Raw genomic sequence first — 19,755 nt, 5'->3', positions numbered from 1 at the left:
ATACATGAAAGAACTAAAATAAACAAAAGGAAACCAAAGACACAAAAAGAGAAAAAATAACCAATGGGACTGGAACATTTATTAACAAGTAGCAACTCCTAAAATGAGTATTTTAATCCAAAATAAGCTATAAAATAATGTATTGATATAGAAAATGAATCTCGTATATTGCCCAGCCCTAACCTATCCTGTCCCCATACCGTCCACAACAGAGAGATAATAGACGCTGTTGATGACCAGAAAATGACAAGGCAAAAAAGAGCGATGATGAGGAAGAGGCAATTGCCCACCCTTCACATTCCAACAGATGAAGGAAAAACAGTAGAATCTTTACCTCCCTGTGTGTCCATCTCCGTTAAACGGCGCCTCCGAGCCATTGGCCCAATGACGAGTGGGATGGGAAAACAAAAACATCTGCTTTCTGCATGGCGAGTAGTCAGAACTCCAGGTCCCTGACTTTCTCTGCACCATTTGCTTTTATCACTACGCTAAGCTTAGTGATGAAAGAGTCGTTCGAACTTCAACTCCAACATGCGTTTCCCGTTGTGTCTCGCTAAGAGTTAAAGCTTTAAATGAGACACAAGCAGAAAAACACTAAGATGAACGCACTACAGGGGGCAGATGCCACCTTTCAGACCAAGAGGGAGGAAATCAGATCACTTAGTTTGTTTTATCAGTCAACTGGAAAAAATGCTTTTTATGCTAAAAATTCAGCATTTATTTTTTAAGGGAAGACATCTCTATCGTTTGCTAAAAAGAGTACAAAGCATAAGCAGAGTTTAGGATTCTATAAAATATATAAATTCATTATATAATAACAAAGACCGTCTTGAGATTTGCACCAACCACAATATGTGTAACACAATTAAAATGTAAAAAGGATTAGTAACGTAATTGATCATCTTGGATCCATAAACTTGCGTCGACCAGTCATTTAATGTTGTAAATAAATGATAAAATCAGGCCGGCAGCTGCTTTCTGCTTCATTTTTCTTGCAGTACCATAAATGAATGCTGGGCGCAGCATCGCTTCACCATTTACATTGTGAAGGGTGCGTCCGAATAGAATCTCCTTTCCAATACACTTTTCCCTTAACCCTGTCACATAATTCACGGGGTTAAGGAAAGGTGTTAAAAGACTTCCTAAAGGTGATCACGTTGTTTTAACAATCAGATGCACTTCGGCAGAGGTTAGTGACGTTTACCGTGGTGAAACAGCTACAAATTTCCAAAAATGGACGACTCAAAGCACCCCTGTGCCTCTAAATGCTGATATAATCTCAAATATCACAAGGTTTGAATGTAAATCAAAGGAAAAGAGGCTACCAGGCTACGAAGAACAAAAGAACGTCACATTGAGAATGGTTGCTCACGCTCAAATATCAACATTAACCCAAAATAAGTATGATTTTATGAAATTGTTACACTTGTGCAGGATATCGTTCTACCTAACATTGTATGCATACACATGTACAACCATACAAAGCAGTCCTAGGTGAATGAAATATGTTGAACAAAACATAAAGTAGCTAAAAGTTATCTTGAGTTTCCGTAAACGCTAGGATGAGCAGGTCCCTTTAAATGTTGTCGCCACAAGGAATTGTGGGTCAGCATTACGTGGTCTCCTTTAAGGATGTATCAGTGTTTCCTAGGCTAAAGGAGGTTATAAAGGATGCATTGAGGCTCCTTTCCTCGGCTTTTAGAGAATTGGAATGCTCCTTATCATAGCTACTTAAACACTTCTGGGGGTTAAGGAAAAGTGGATAGGAAAGGAGAATATTCGACCATTATGCTGAAAACTTATACTAGTATTTTTTTTAAAAACAACAAATGAATCCATATATACAGTATTTTGTAGAGTCACTTGTATATTATGTACATTACATTAAGAATTGTAATTTATCAAATGAATTTGGGAAAACTAATGAAAACTTCTGATTCCTTCTTAACTTCTCCCCAAATGTGACCGTCTGACCGATGACCACACGTGGCCTCTTCACTCAGTCATTGACCCCGAACGCAGGCGACGCTTGTCAAAAAAGGTTACGAAGACTGTGAGAACAGGATGAGGAGCAACATAAACCCCGCCCCCCCAAGTTGACTTAAACTCACACTGTAACTCAAGCAGGTCTGTTTGTGTGTCTGTCAGAGAAAGGATAGAAGCCAGGACTTTGAGCCCTGGACTTATTATCTTCACGGTCAGCAGCCACAGAGGTTAAAACCTGGGAGGGTTTTTGTTTATTCCCTTTGGCACCAACGAGTCTTGAGAAAATGAGATTTCACTTGAATTTATAGAGTGAGAGTTTGTCTAAATAGGTGAAAGGGAAAAGTGCAAAACCAGAGACAAAAAGACAAGATCATTGCAGAGTGAAACTTAAGGCCAACTTTAGCAAGAACTCCAGTTTAAAGGGCTTTGCATTCTAATATTTGCACAGTTTGATTCTTTTTAGATTGAGAAAATATATTACTGTACATTATTATCCCACATAATGTGGATATAAATCAAGTGTTTCCAGACAGAAAATGTGTTTTGTGTGTTCCATTATGAACACAAAGACAGTGTACTGTATATCACTAAAAAGCAATCTGAAGAAGAAAAAGCAATCTGAACCAGGGTTTTATTTTCTTTATTTAAAATCTGGCTCCAATATAACCTTGAAACACCTCCATTGCATGTCTTTGAGATAATATCATATATTTATATGCTATTTTCCACAGAAAACATTTGACTGAATGTCTGGCAAGTGAGAAAACGGACGAATATATCCAATTTCACTCATAATCTTATTTAAAACATTGTGCTACGTGTTAGTGATGGCGTTATCCTGTGATTGAACATTAAAAATACACTCATTGAATGTGTTTTTAATGTGTTTTGTTGAAATTGTTTAGATTATTATGACTGCATTCAAATATATTTTTTTAAAAAAGGAGCAGGTACAAAGACAGGTTTAGATGTGGGTGTATTAGTTCATTTTACCTGGTGACACGTCGTCACGGCAGAAGCTTTTACAATCACACACCTATGCAGGGTTTCGTGCAAAATGTGTGGGTGATTCACTGGTTGGTGGTAATTAATGGTTTTACAAATAACATTTTGGGATCATTTCACACATTTTTATGTTTTTTGGGTTTTTTTTGGCTGATAAAGCTATCGTGATGTAATCTTGAGTGATTTCAGCGTAACTCTGCCAGCTTCCTTAAATCATTCGTTGCATATAAATAAATAAAAATTATAGTTACTGACTAATTAACCGTATTTTGCATGTTTGGTGCGATTTTGAGAGGTTCATTAGCCAGTAAAGTCACCTAAATAGGAAAAGACCATTTTAAAATGGAAAATCAAAGTCCCATTACACACATATATATATAAGTTAAAGAGAGAAACTTGTATATAGCACCTCTCAAATGTAGGACATGTAGCCCAATGTGCTTTACAAGAACAGACAGATAGCAAAGACCAATAAAAATACAGAATGAATGAGGAAATAAAATCAAGTGAGTTAAAAACATATAATAAAAAAGAAAGACATTACAAAATAAGGATTATTTGAGTGTTAAAAGCCAAATTAAAAAGATGCGTCTTTAGTTTTCTTTTAAAAACATCAGTGGAACTCGATAATCTAACAGTTTAGGGGCGTAAAAACAGAATGATCTCTCCCCGGTGCAGGTGTGGGTCAAGCTTGACTGCTGCTATGAAGGCACTTGCGTCAAACTCAAGGCCAGCTTGAGAAAAAACATGAAACATTTTGTAAATTCTCAACCCCTCCAAATACAAAATTAAAAAACTCCACAATATTTGCAGAGCTCAGTTTTCCAGTTCTTAATCACATGACGGCAGTCGTTTTTAATCTTAAAGTCTCAATTATTGCAAATGTTTGTTCAATTATTCCACAAAACTGCCCCAAATTTACCATTTATGTATCATTTATACGTAGAAGTGCAAACTAGGGCACATTATTGACGAGTTTGCTCTTTTTCCACCTAAAATCTGTGGCTTACTCAAGATCAAACTGGTCCATATTTGGCCCCTGAACTAAAATGAGTTTGACACCCCTGTATTAGGAACATAAAACTAGAAGTTTGCATTGTATGGAGAAGCAAGGCCATTTACGGCTTTAAAAACTATTAAAATTATTTTTAAATCGATTGTAAAAGAGACTAGAGCTAAAAACCCAATGAAGCGTAACTTCTTACGCACTCCTGAATGTCAAACAGAAGTTACATAAAAGAGTTAAAATGACAAACATGGCCTACTTTACCTTTAAAAACCCCTGTATTGAGAACTTGCAATACAATCCTAGAAAGCGTTGAGGCTGGTGTTTGAAATGACAGGCTGGCATTTATGGATAATGCACAAAAAGGCTTTTGTTTGGGCCTTGAAATGTTGCATTAATTCCAAAAATCGTGTGCACCAGGTTCAGGATGGAACAATGGGGGAGGGGGGCGGGGGGATGCTCTTAAAAGATGAGTCATGCACCACGCTGAAAACAGCAGGGTAAAGGCTGCGTGGACTCGCTGCCAGCAGCACCCGAACACTTGACTGGTTACACAAATCCTGATCCGCATCCAGGAGATCTTTTGCCCCTGTGGCTTTTTGATAAACCAGCAGCTGCTTGATGGCTTAAAAATCAGCTTTAGAAAAATCAAGCTTCGCATCCCTCATCAGCTACCAACACACGTGCCCCATGAGCTCAGCTTATAATGCGTTTTATCATGTGTTTTGTTGTTGTAGGATTAAAAAAAAAGACACCAACAGTTTGAAATAAGCAGCATTGATTTAAATAGCGCATACGTGGCTGTTTTCTTTCATCCCAAATAGAGACTACGGTATCTCCTCGTGCCATCGCAGCTTCCTGCAGTTCTTTGGAGAGCTTGTGAGTGATGGTTTGTCCTCCAGGGAGAGGATACTGCTTTCAGGAGGTTAAAAAAAAAAAAAAAAAAAAAAAAAAGTGAATGTAACCATGTCGGAAATAAACTGAATAAATAAAATAAATAAACCTCTAACGTCTTCCTTTCTAGTGAAGAGAGGAAGGCAAGGAGATAGATCTAACAGCTGGAGTCCTCCAGAGCCCAGTCGTGACCCACTACCATGTTCTGTCTGGAAAAAGGGCTCAGTGAGGACATTTCTGTCCCTCCCTGCACTAAAAGCTCTGTTTTATCAATCATTTTTGTCACTACGAGCTCCAGAAATTGGCTCATCCTCATTGTGGCTCGATTCCAACAATAAAACTTTATGGTACTATTCTGTGCGGTATATAAAGTTTAAAGTGATAGTATCAGATTTAAGGTACATAAAAAGCATCATATGCTATATTAAAGCAATAAAGAACACAAGTTTCCAAGAAAATGCTAAAAATGACTGAATCCACTTCTGTATATTCTGTACTATTTTTCCTGCGTAAGCTTGTTGTTTTCTTCGATTCGCTAATTTTGCCGTTGTATGAGACAGAGTTAATTTTGTCAACTAAAACTTATACAAAAACTTTAATTTTTGTGACTAATTTGTGACAAGAATGTAAATTTAACAAAAAATGACAGCAAAAATGTTATTGAAATTCAAACATTCAGGATTGTGGCTTTATTCGTGCAAGTTTTAAGTAGTTTACAATATCAAGTTTTCATTTTTTTCAAACAACTTTTTCTGGAAATTTGCTTTGATCTCCTGACATGTCTTTGTCATGTCAAGAGATCAAAGTAAATTTACTGAAATAAAATTGTCTGCGTAAATGAAACCTTAATATGTTATTTAAAAAGAAGACAAAAAAACTTTCTGGAATTATTACACGTAGGCCAAGGACACACCAAGGCGATCAGCAGACGCCTCTGAAGAAGACTGGCAGTTGACGGTCGAAACATGTCAGGAGATCAAAGTAAATTTCCCAGAAAAAGTTTTCTGAATAAATAAAACTTCAACATATGATTTTAAACAAAACAAGTGACTTTAAATGCTTGTTTTCTTTTACTATTCAAGGGTAGTACGGCACATTTGTAGTTTTAATGACTTAGCACAATGTGAAAGGCATGCTTACAAAGGAGTTTTTGCTACCATGACAAATATGGCTCGCAAGATTGTTTTTGACATCATAGAGAATTGGTCACATTACTTTAACGTTGGAAAAGCTTCGTGCATTGCATTGTTGGATGGGGAAATCCCTTAGATTTCTGATTTTTTTTTTCATTGAGATTTCTTGGACAGTGATTTGCTTAATGACATTTTTGTTCTGGTTTCACTCCGCGAGACATTGAATTTCAGCCATGGTTTTGGAGCAACTTTCGATCCGTAAATACATTTGAAATGACACTTTGGCTGCAGTGTTTTTGAAGGCACATTTGCATCAGTAATGAATGGGAACGACCTTTGAATGAAATACAGCTCCAGCAATGAATAATATATCGTCCCTTGTGGCTTTAAAAAAAAAAATTGTAATCACGGGTAAGTAATAATTACATTATGTACACGCATTAAGGTGGTCCGTGATATAATGGGAAAAAATAAAGTTTATTGTAACCCAGCTCCACAAGTTTAAAAATGTTCTACGTCATAGAAGAAAGGAATGGAGCAGAATGACACATGTTTACATTTTGTATTTCTTTTTTGACTTTCAATTAATATTTTGTTCATTATTTCCATTGTCTTTAATTTATTATTTTTTCTCATATCAAAAATGTACTGTGCATTTTGTCTCCTGATTTCATGTGTTTATTTGCTAGCCGTTATTTTAAATTGTATGCGTTTATTGACATTGGTGGAACTCTTATACAAGCCCTTTAGGCTTCGTTCCCTCCTTCCACCTTTGATGTCATTTTTTTTTTTTTCTTTAATGTCTGCTAAATAAATGAATGAAAATGATTTTTACATAAAAGAGCTCTTTCCGACTCGTCCTCAAAAACTCTGTTAAAAACTTTTCCCAAATAGAAAGTTTGAAGTCCAACTCATTAATTACAACTCAAAGCTTTCAAATCACTGAAGCTTTAAAGAAGGTAGCTCAAATAAAAAGACGCTCCGTGCAAAGACTCTTCTCTTTTGAAGGAGGCAGTTAAAAAGGTGCAGGCTGTATACAAGATGAGCCCGTTTCCTTTATAACTAATGAATCACGGTGTATCGTGGCTCTGCAGCTGCAACAGAAGCAAGAAAAGCTTCACTCCTGTGTTTGAGCAGAATTATAGGATCGTCTGGTTTATTTATGCGGGGATGAATGTATTTACTGTACGTGTTTGTCGATAAAAATAAATACATTCACCTCCTTGAAAGAATAATGTGACAGACAATGACAGTTCAGGCTTAAAGATGGTGCAAGCTATTATTCAAACCCTCACTCACGATGACGCGTTTGCTAAATACTCCTGATCTGTCGACTCGGCAAATATTTTCTGATGTTTATTTTTTTTTTCTGATTATCTTAACTGATGCTACGTTGTTGGATGTGCACGCTTGACGGCGGATAATGGAACAAGGCTGTAATTGGATGTGATATCTGATGTATGATAACATCTTATTGGTTTGAGAAAAAGAGAGGAAGAAATATTAATTTATGATCGTCAACACATTTTGTCAGCTTTACATCTTTTCCCTCCTGCCCTAAAGCCTCTTTCTTCCTTTTGAAAATGCTTAGGTGTTCTTCATCCATCACATTTCTTATATTATACTGTATAAATATTGTGCGACAAGATATTGTGATATTAAAATGTCACAAGATGCACCGTCGAGGGTATGAAATATAATATAATATAAAAAAAGCCACACAATTTTACTGCATCTATATTTTTTATATTCCTACTAAGTTTATGTAAATATGTCTGAAACAGAGTAATAGTCAGCAACAGTGTGAGGAAATCATTTATTATCAACAACTGGGTTGCATCAATTTTAACCTTAAACATAATAAATTGAATAAAATAAATTAAAATGAATCAGAAAACCTTGAAAAATAACCTTAATAAATCGATAAAAACAATATACAGTATATCATATCGGAAATCAGCAATCAGCAATGTGATGCTACAGTTGTGCATATTGTGTTAGATATTTTAGATTTAGGCAGATTTAGGCATTTAGGCTGCTGATATCGGACTGATTTGTGATAATATTGGATCAGGACAACATTATTATTATTTCATATCGGTATTGCAAGCCCATTATTGCCTATTGTATGGTGAATTTAATACATAAAAGTATATCTGAAGTATAAAGTAAAATGGGAACACTTTATGAAATACTAAGAAAGCACGACACTAATAATAACCAAGCCAAAATCAAGATGCAATTTGCAGTCACATCTTGTGCCATGAACACACGCTGTCAAGGTGGAGAAATTGGCAAGCAGCAACATGGGAGGGACTGAAAAAAATACCACAGGGCCTAGTTTAACATTAACACACGCTAAAGTAAAGGGACTTCTCGTTTTTGTTCAAGCGCCCCATAAGACCCAGTTTAGACCTCAAGTGGGCCAGACCAGAAAAATCCATGTTTTTGTGAAGGAAAAAAAACATCAATTCAAACAAAATCCTAAATGTTAAGCATTTGGTGAAAATTCCTTGACTTCGCAAGAAATTTTCTTAAAAATTCTAATTGGAGTTTGAAAGAATTCTGTGGGGATAATTTGTGAGAATTCTACAGGTTTTTAAAAATAATTTGTGTCAATATTACTGTAAATAATGTACTTCATATTTTATCTACAATTTATATGTCCTGTTTTTCTGTCATTTTTACTTTGAACAAAATCTATGTATGTGTTTTAGACGTTTTGTTATTTGTGTTTAGCTACATGTTTTATAATCACTATGAATGGATGGATGGATGAATGGATGGATGGATGGATGGATGAAGATGCTTGAAACAATGTTTCCACTTCACATTTTCAGAAACACATTGGCTGATGCTTCTTGCTACTGTTGGCACAAATCCAAAGCCTCTTTTCCCAATTTGCACGTTGGGAATTATATTGACATTGAACAGACACCATTGGTACTGAAATAGTTCTATAGTAAGTGGGTCAGAGCTAAATTTAATTGACTAGTTTGTTGGGAAATCGCAGCAGCACTAAAATGCACCGACACCTCACCTTTAAAAACAAAGGATGTTTTACAGGTTTTAAACAAAGACAATATGTGTAAAAATGTGCGTTGTAATAACTTAATGGGCAAGTTAACGACTAGTAAATGGGGTTTGTTTGGGATTTAGGTCCATGCGCTACACCATGGGTGTCAAACTCATTTTAGTTCAGGGGCCAAATATAAAATAGTTTGATCTTACGTGAGCCACAAATTTTAGGCGGGAAAACAAGCAATTTCCAAAATAATTTCCCCAAATTTGCACTTCGACGTATAAATCTTACATAAAGTATGTAAAGTGCTGATAATATCCAAGCAATAAGTGACAGATATTTTTTCTTTTAAATTTCATTGATTTTGTGAACAATGTGTATTTAATTTGGGAAATTACCAGAAATAATTTCTGGAAAATGAAGTTATTTGAACAAATTGAGATTTAAAATGACTGCATTATGTGATAAAAGCATGGTAAGATATGGTGGAGTTTAACTGAATTAGTGAATTTAGAAGGGATGAGATATTTACAACTTAATTATTTGGTAATTCACACGATAATTCGGTATTTTCTTAACTTTCTCCTGAGGGCCGAATTGGATGGTCTAAAGGGCCGTATTTGGCCCCCAGGCCTTGAGTTTGACACGTGTTCTACAGATACTATATGTGTCTTAGCAGAATGGCAAATACAAGCAAGAAAATGTGTGTTTTTTTTGTGACGTACTTTTGGACCTTGGTTAGTTCAAGGTCCCACGAGAGTCCGTTTCCTGCCCTTGTTTTCAGTTGACTTTAGTAGCATCTGCCTTAGTGACAGCAGGTCACTAGCCAGCAGCAGCATCCCAGTCTAAGATAAAGAATCATTACTATCGCTAAAGTATTGGAAGTAAGAGGACAGTATGTATATATACATACAGTATGTTACAATCCAACCCTATACTGATGGAATTTGCTTTGCAGGCTGGATGTTTACATTTCCCTTGGCTGCCCTGAGTCAAAGAACAAGACCAGATTACAGCCTGAACAAAGCCTGTGAGATGCACAGCCCTACATGCCTATTGTGCAAAAGGATTAAACATCGTGATGAAAAAAGCGAAATCCCTGTGCTGGCAACATGAAAACATGCTCCACCAATCTGATGAGCCCTAGGTGTCCATCCACTGATCCTTCAGGCCATTAGAGAAACATTCTGCCTGCATATCTTAAAAACTCACATTCCAGATGCAAACAGCCTTTAGATTAAGATACTATGTTCAAAAGTCAGCAACTGTCCTCTGATGTGCACAAACATCAAAGCCGGATTCACTCAGAAGGACTAACGCTGCGTTCGATTGCACTGGGAACCCTCAAAGATCTGGATGGTCAACCATCATGTGACCTCCGAGGTAAATGCGTTTTATTCAGTGAACTCATGACACATGACAATCCACAGTAAACTGAAGTTTGTTTTGATATTTTTTGAAGATCATAATTGCCTACTAGGGAAATATTATAGCTCTTAGGGCTAAGAAAGAGAAAGAAACGTCATATTCTTTAAGTATGACTTGAACGCACCAGTGATGGGAATCCTGCATGCGTCTTTGAACCAAAGACTGTAGAAAGAATGCATTGAACTATTACGGGCATCATTACTTACGCAGAGCGAATGGATGTTGAAATGGCACTACAAAGTTAAAGGGCCCATGTTACACTAAATCAACTTTTTTGTGCTTTAAACATCATAAAAGTGCTATTTGGGCTTCATGCACATGCCTCGCTCCAATTTCATGACGCATTCCCACTTTGATGACAAATTTGACGCAGCACTGAGCTAGACAAGCCGCTCCTCCAGAAAACTCTGCCGTGATTGACATGCAAACAGACACGCCCACAAAGATGAGCATTTCAGCGTCCTTCACGCAGTGCTATGTATGTTTCTACAGTCTATGTATGTACCGGCGAACACCCCGCCCCCATGCTCTATCTCGTGTTTATAAAGCAGCATGAGCTCGGCTACGGAGTGGGTGGGAGGAGGGCGGGCCGTCTTCTGGCCCTACATCACTGTGCGGGGAGGAGGAAGTCAGTGTCCTGTCTATAGACACGTCCACTCATGAATATGCATAAGTAGGACGTAAATCAGCCTGTTTGGGTAGAGTTGCTCAGAAAGTGACTTTTCAGAGGCTAAAACTCTGGAAAACAGGCGAGTTTGGGAAAATAAACCTCAAATACTATGTTTTTCGATTTCCTAGAACAAATGGAGATGGGTGAAAAATAGTATGACATGAGACCTTTAAGACATCATTCTGAGTGACTGCTTGGATCCTCAAACCGGCGTCGACTTTTCCGAATGGTTTTCCAGGTTCCGAGTGCAATCAAACACAACAATAGACACACTAAGTGTATACATTCTCAATAGCTGCGTTTCCATTACATTTTTTACAAAATAAAAGCAGTAGTTCTAAGATTTCGACAAAGTATAATTGCAATTTAAACGTGTTTCAAATGAAGATTGTTTTGGAGCCTCGTAACTCTCGAGAAATCTTATCCCGTGAGACTAGGCTGAAGGAAGATGGACGCTCAAAACCTCTTTAAAACACTTGTTCGCATTACTTTGTGGTTTGTGGTCTAATATAAGTATTAAGAAATGTCTCGGTCTGTCCACACATGCCACGCCATGTTTTCTCGGAGAGAAGAGGTCATGTGATCAGGTACGTCACATTCTGTGATGTTTAATTGCGAAAAGCTTTTGCGATACAATTGGAAAAACCTCTTCATGAAAGCGTAAAAACTTTTTAGCAATATTTAAGTGTTTTTTTTTTTTTCAGAATTCAGGTGTTTCCATTACCACTTTTTAATGCGCTATTTAGATTTTGCGCATTTCCAAGAGTAAAAGAAGCGCAGCCATTATCTACCTTTTTTGTGTTTAAAAAGTATGAAAAACTACAGCCCACAGAGCTTTCTCATTCTTATTGGACTTGACCTCATTAGTAAACCTGCAGAAACCCTTTAAACTGAATCTACTCTTCTTCACTGTCCGGTTCGTCCATTTGTTTTTAGTGGCAGGAAAAAAACCTCCAATCATCCCAACGGCAGCAGCCGCCTGAGCTGATGATGCAGTGACAAATAGATCCATGCGTTCACACCGTCTGCATCACATCCTGACCTTTCCTTCGGAAAGTTTCAGCGGAAATCGGAGCTTATTAAACTCAGCAACATTTGTTCAATCTTAGGATGTCCACGTTTGATGAGAATGTGTGAACTGTGGCCTCCGCTTCATTCCAATTCTCTGCTGACGGAAGCAATAGTCAGTGTGCTCTTGGGCTGTCCTAGCTTCAGGATTTAATGTGTGAAATAATCTTTCCACTGTACTTGGTTGTTTTGAGTCTTTTCTTCAATCAAAAATACTCTTATCAACATTTTATCAAAATTATACTGGCCTTGATTTCCAAAAAAAGATTCAAAGTACTCGACGTTTTCTTGGATCTACCTAGTAACGACAAAATACAATATCATAAATAGATTGTTATTGTCTTTATAACAAAGACTTAATAATAGCTGAAATCAATAACGACTCAAGTCAATCACCTTTATTATGCATTTTAACCATCTGTCCTTCAAAAATCTCATATACCATACCTTCTGGAAATCTCAATCATTGAAACAATGGAAACATTGCCTCCTATAAATTAAAACAATAACAAAAAACTCAAGTAAATAATCATTAAATAACAATAAATAACCTTTTCAATTACTGTAAATCCACCACTATTTGTTTTCTTTTAATCACTTTATTTCTCTTTTCCTCGTGTGTGACAATTTCATCAAAACAAAGTGGTATCTTTAATGATTATGTGAGTAAAATTACCATAACACCATATTGGCTGTGAATACCAACTCCTTAGCTTTCAGAAAATTGGTGGACGTTCTCAGATAAAGCAAATACTAGCAGAGCTATGGTCTTAAATTAACGCGTTAACGGAGATGTGCTGCGGGTCTCTGGAAAATCTGGACAATTTCACTAATTTGTAAAATATCAACTTTAAATATCAATATATTGAAAGAAAAAAAAAAAAAAGCAAACAAATGCAACTGCAGAAGTTTCTAGTTGACAACATGACAGCAAAAGACCCTATGGAAACCTTTCAGGAATCAAATTTCATAGTGCAGTCAATAGGGGTTTTATTTCACACACCAACACACAATGACATTTTTCTTCACACAGCGGGTGCCCTTTACACCCCAACAACACACTGCTTTGTGTGTGTGTCCAGCGATGCTTCAGGCATACCAGGGGAACTACATCTACACTCTTCTTTACACACACACACACACACACACACACACACACACACACACAAACAAACAGGAGGAAAATAACTCAAATGTTGCATCACACAACACAGAACTAGGCTTTTGTTAAGTTACAGGCTTTCAAAATGTCCTCGGTGGCTGTGACGCAGGAAGGCGCATCAAAATACTGGAATAAACTGTCATTTATTTGGAGCAGAATAGCTGTAATAACTGCAACACTACAGGACGAAGTTTGTTGTGGAAGAATTAATACAGCAAAAACGAGGCAGATGAGCCTGATTTAATCCATAAATGTCACTGTTTTATAATTTTGCTGCATCTTGGACAAACAATTACCCTGGTTACTGTAAGACAGACATTGGCAACTTTTCTGTCATTTGGCATATTTTTGAGTCATTTTGTGTATTTTTTTTCTCTTTTGTGTATCTTTTATGTTTTTTTTTTGTTTTTTGTTTTGTTCATATTTTGGAGTCATTTTGTTTGTCTGTGTATTTGTTGCTGTCTTGCATAATATTGTTGTCTTTTTGTGCATATTTATTGTTCTTTTGTGTATTTTATCTGTTCTTTTGTCTTTTTTGTTCTTTCGTGTATTATTGTAGTCATTTTGTGCATTTAGACTTTTGTTCTGTGTATTTTTGTTTTCCTTTTGTGTATTTTGATTGTTCTTTTGTGTATTTTATTGTCATTTGTGTATTTTTGTGTATTTTTTGTTAATGTATTATTGTAGTCATTTTGTGTATTTTCAGTTTTGTTCTGTGCATTTGTGTCCTTTGTATATTTCTTGCCGTCTTGCAATATCATTGTTGTCCGTTTGTGTATTCGTAATGCACTTTTGTGTATTTTCGGTGTCTTTTTGTTTATTTTCATTGTGCTTTTGTGTAATTTTGTTCTTTCGTGCATCATTGTAGTCATTTTGTGTATTTTTTTCTACATTTGTTTTTCTTTCTCATTTTGTGCACTTACAATAAATGATGATGCTTGACTTTTGACTGATTCATCAAAGCACAAGTAATGTTTTCTGGGAAGTCCAGAAAATCAAAAGCAAGAAACCTGAATCTGAGAAACATCAGCTGTGTCTAATTTTTTTTTCTCCCTTTTTTGGGCTTCAATTTAAATTCTATACACAAGCTTTAGTAAGAATGACGGATGTTTTCCACAAATAGAAAGTAGCTCTCCCTGAAAATCTAAACTTTTTTTGCACATGAGTTGTGTTCACGTTTTAAACTACATAAATGAAACATGTTCTGCCATGCAGCACAGCCCCCTTCATGTTTTACCACCATGCTACCTCTTATAACATACCTGGAAAAAATATCAAAGTACAAATAAAAGCTTAAGACGCCAGTTTTTTTGCTTTTTGACTAACTTTTTTTTCCCATGAATGTGAGCTGTGTTTAAACAACTGGGATTCATCAGCAGCGCAGAGTGCGGCTGCCAGGAGCTTTAGACAAGAACCTGTACTACATGTCAGCACACCAGGTTTAGTCATCGCCGTGCATGCGCACACACACAAAATGTTCCCACATTCCCTGTCCAGCACTAGGAAATCTCATTTCGAACAAGTTACTTTTGTCAAATCCTGTTACATTTTTTATATGCAAGTATGCAAATGCAGATAGTGAATCATTTGTTTTATTATAACAGTTATTCTCCCGATATACGACACAAAAAAGACCTAATGACGCAACATGACATGGCAAGTCACGACTTCATTAATTCCAAAGAATTTACCAGGTTGATGACAGTTTAAGCAGCTTTGAATCAAGGACAGAATGAGTAAGAAAAGAGTGCGGATATATATTTGAAGTTTATTTTTGTATTGTTATTGTTTAAACCAGCTTGTCTCGCACAGCAGTGTTTGTCCCATCCAGCAGGGGACCCCCGGGGTCTGCGTGTCACAGGTTGGAGGCCCCAGAAAGCAACACAAAACATAAAATAAACCATAACTAAATCCCTAAAGACCTTTTTTCTATTGAAAATAAATGTATTTGGGTATGAAGTAGTGATGTTAAATGATTCTTGTATTTTGTGACTACCGTTAATGGGTTGAAACCCAGCTATTACAATCAAATTTTGCCATTGGTTGAGAATGGCTGTTTGTGATGTTTTGGTGGCTTTTTGCATCATACACTAGTACTGTATAAAAACTAGCACCTGTCAACTCAGCAATCTGTGGCGAGCCAAAACCTCTGGGTTTGAATGATTCTTTAAATCAAACCAAAGATCTGCCATGAAGGTAATAATCCTCCACAATTGGATTTTTGTAGTCTTTCCCGAGGATAAATCAACCTTTCACTTGTGTCTCCCAGTTTGATTGGGACACTTTTGCTGCCAATGGGCATAGCTTTCATATTTATTTCAAAACACTTCATTAAGTGACAGATGATGTGATTTTTGCATTGTTTGAATGAACCTTTCCCTTTAATATATATTAAAGTGTGGATTTCTCTAAAATAAGCGTTAAATTTAGCAACAGTTTTTGCGACAATACACTGCAATAATGAAACGTCATAAGATCTGTCGTTAACAGTACCAGTGGTATCGCAATATCGCAAAGGGAGGCGGAGCCCACATTTGCATCCATTTCCAATTATAAACACTTGGATAAATGCACTGATACAGCTTGCATGTTATAAGGTAAAGAGCCTCTGTTGTTCGAGTTTCATATTTGAAAAGAACTTGTTATGCAAAGTTCATGCACAGATGGGAATACTTTTTAGAAGAATTTAATGATGACGAAATTATTTGGTTTTGATTTTAGACTTTAGAATTGTTTGTCTTCGTTTCTGCATTCGATTTGCACTTTAAATAGGTAAAGTTGTCATCATTCATGCTTTTTTATTTTTATAATATGCCTATTGAGTTGAAAAGGTTATACCCAGGATAAGTATATATACAAGTATGTCCAAATATTAGGAGACGGTTATTTTTCCAAATACAATTTTATTTTATTTTTTGCCTTTTTCTTCTTTCCAAAATATTGTTTCGTATGGTTTTTTGTGAACCCATTATCATCTATCGTTTTCCTCCCACCCCTAGTATCCATATATAACTTGGGTCTTGGGTTCCCGCCCAAGTCCTTTTTGTGTGGACTTTGCAGGTTGTCCCGTGTCAACGGTCTCTATTTCTCCACTGGTGTTCAGTCTATCATACTGACACTGATTTAAGAACGCACTGAGGTTTATTTGTGCTAGGTTTTTTCATCACCACTCATTTGATGGATCTCAAGTGCCCGCCCCCCTCCCTCAATGACCTCTGTGTGGAGGTGTGCTGGAGCTGTACTGAGGGACAATGATGACAGACATTAAGAATCACACGCGTGAACTCCAGCGCTGCTTATTAAAGTCATCTACAAAGTGAAATGTGAATGTAATTTCCCTGCTGTAAATACAGCTGGTGAAAAACTGACTGAGGATCAGCTTTAAAAAAATCCCCACCTGTAAAAAAAAAAAAAAAAAAAAAGAATAACCGGAGAACGAGATTCATTCCCCACTTTTGACAAATCCGAGTAGGTAAGCCATACAATTACAGTTGCTCTTGTTCCAGAGTTTGCAGGTGTAATTTACATAATACTGAGCTTGAAAAACAACGGTAGACTCGTGGCTGACGGTGGCAGAGAAACCCACTCGCTCCGTCTCTCTCTCTCTCTCTCTCTGCTTCCCGTCTCTCCGTCTCTCTTTATCTCCGAGACAGCCCCGCTTGTTCCGGGGTTGCTCATGTGTGGCAGCCGAGCTCGATGGAAAACATATTGCTCCATCAATCACGTCCCATTCTTCTCAGCGAGCACGCTCAAACTCAGTGAGTGACTGCGAGGCCGCACTGAATCAGCCGTTGCGTTAAAAAATGCAAAAAGTGACAAATATTTCTTTAAAGACACCCAGAGCTACATCTCTGTCAGAATGTTCCCATCCATACGAGTTGATCGCTTTCAAATCATGTTCCTCACTCTCTGACACTCCCGACGCTGACATTTTATTGACAATATCTTGACACAATGTTATGAATGTACGCTCCGTTCTAACAAATACCCATTCTCTCCTGTTCTAAAGCAAATAGATCAAATGAAATGATAGAGGGAGAAAACAGGTGAAGCTGTCAGTGTTCATCAACGTATGCATGATTTATTCATGAATGCACACGCATTGTTTACTAACCCACTAAAGGCCAGAAGTGAATGTTAATTTTCTCGACTAAAAATGTTCGTCATAGTTTTTGTCGACTACATTTTTTCCAGTGACAATAACTATTAATAATGATTTTTAAAAAAACAAGTGGAGAAAAACGATATCAAGAACTAATACTATTTTTTTTTTTTTTTAAAGAATAAAAACAACACTGGATTTCATCACATGGGACGAAATCCAATCATAACATGATAAATGTTGATCAAATCTTTAAAAAAAATGCAAAACTCTCACGCTTTATATTTTAGTCGACTATATCTGTAACAGATTTATATGTTAAGGTTTCATATATTCAGGCAACTTTTTTTTCAAAAAATTTACTTTGATCTCCTTGCATGTTTCGACTGTCAACTGTCACTCTTCCTGAGAGGGGTCTGCTGCTCACTTTGATGTGTCTTGTCGTGCCCGATGGTCTCTGGAGGAAAGAGTCCCAGGGGGCGTGGCCAGCATGACAGAACTGTCAAGTTGGCCAAGTTGACTCTGACTATCGACTATGTAAGTTTAGTCTCTGTTTAGAGCTAAAAAACGTGGATTCTTTAGTAAGGGAAGTCGGCAAGTCAGATTCGTAACTTTGGGAGAAGGATTGCCCCTTGTGGCCAGATCAGTGATTCTCAACTGGTAGGTCAGGACCCAAAAGTGGGTCGCGGACCTGTACTGGGTGGGTCGCAGACAGCTGGTCCAAAATAAACAAACACTTAATATGTCTCATGTTGGACTTGTCTTTTATTTCAAAAGACACTTTTCTTTTGACAAGCATACTGTGAAATGCACGGTACACAGGAAAATATATAGATTTATATTTTTTTAAAAATATGACGTGTGTGTTATCAACAGCTATTTATGAAAAACTAAATTTGGTTGGTTGAATTCTAAAAAAAAAAAAGTGGGTCACGATTTAATGACTGTGGCAAAATGTGGGTCCCAGGGTGAGAGCATTTGAGAACTCCTCATTTAGATGATTAAATCTGGACTTTAACTGAAATACTGTGACTAAAAGTTAAATTTGAGTAAAAACACTTCTATGACTAAAACTAAGTTGCGTTGACTGAAACTAAATTGCATTCCAGTCAAAACACTATGACTAAGACTAAATCAAATTAAACACAGCTGCAGTGTAAATACAGCGACATGCTGACACAATAAGATATTTCTTTCCCAGCATGCCTCACCAGTTGTGCCTAACAAAACCTTACAAGCCCCCATTTGTACGTTCACACACTCAACGAGGAAGCAGAGTTTGAATGAAAAGCACTTACTCGTTTTTCTGGAGAGTCAGGACAAGTTGCTCACCTTCCACTTCAATCAGGAGCTTCAGCGATGCAGGATGACTCTACAGGAGAGAGAGAGAGAGAGAGATTCATGCCGGATGCCACCGATTTGATTAAGAAAAGATGGCAGTGTCTGCTCCTCGGAATATTTCTGCATTAGTGTGCAAGGATTAAACTAAACACAGTTGATCAAAACTGGCAGCCTTTAATAAAAGCTTTAATATGTTCTTGTTGAAACTTTGACGGAGCCACCCGGCAGTACATATGAGAGGGGGGTGTAGGGGGGGAAACGTGTGTGAGGCGACTGTTCAATTGATGAGAAAATCCTCGTGGAGCTACTTTTGTATCCAAGAACAAGAGCTGAGGGGATTAGCTTGATGTTTCTGTTGCGTTTGACATTAATCCTGGAGAAAGCCGAGAGCATTGGCACCTCTGAGTTCTACGTCTCTGTTGGGTTTTAAATGAAGTGGCACATTGTTGCATGTGTCCTCTGTGTCTGCTGTGCTATACAAAAATAATAAAAACCTTCAAAAAGGTCAACACACACACACACACACACACAACCTTCCCTTTAATGTGTCACATTCTTAAACCAACCCATTTCCTTCATATTGCCGGGCTATTACAAACGCATCAAACCCATGTACTTCAATCTGGGTGAGCTGCATTGATGAGCAGCGCTCTAGGTTAAAGTCATCCATCAGCTGAATGTCTAGTGGCTCATAAGAGGATATAGAGGCATAACACTTAAAGCTGTAGGCAGTATCATTTCAAGCCACCAAGGCCTGAGGTTTCAACCATTTTTAAATTCCAAGGGTTTTCATGCTCACGTTCGGTGTAATGATTACAAAAACAGCTGCTACAGTCACCTTAAGGAAAATCACACGTCGTGCTTTTGGTTTTTGATCTACGACTAGGCGTTATTCACAGCATTTGCTAATCTGAGGTTTCTGGTTTTTCAAAAAAACA

At 37.1% G+C, this 19,755-nt stretch overlaps 1 protein-coding gene across 1 annotated transcript in view; it reads right to left on the bottom strand.

Annotated features, from left to right (window-relative positions):
* Positions 1-19,755, bottom strand: part of adam12a (ADAM metallopeptidase domain 12a) — a 130,044-nt gene that overhangs the window by 85,451 nt on the left and 24,838 nt on the right. The window contains exon 3 of the mRNA XM_028476005.1: positions 18,775-18,848. Coding sequence (XP_028331806.1) covers positions 18,775-18,848 — 74 coding nt within the window. The remainder of the gene's footprint in view (positions 1-18,774; positions 18,849-19,755) is intronic.

This window comes from Gouania willdenowi, chromosome 19 (genome assembly GCF_900634775.1).
Source record: "Gouania willdenowi chromosome 19, fGouWil2.1, whole genome shotgun sequence".
Taxonomy (NCBI): domain Eukaryota; kingdom Metazoa; phylum Chordata; class Actinopteri; order Blenniiformes; family Gobiesocidae; genus Gouania; species Gouania willdenowi.
Note: the sequence above shows the minus strand (reverse complement) of the source record. Positions and strands in the feature narration are given on the sequence as shown.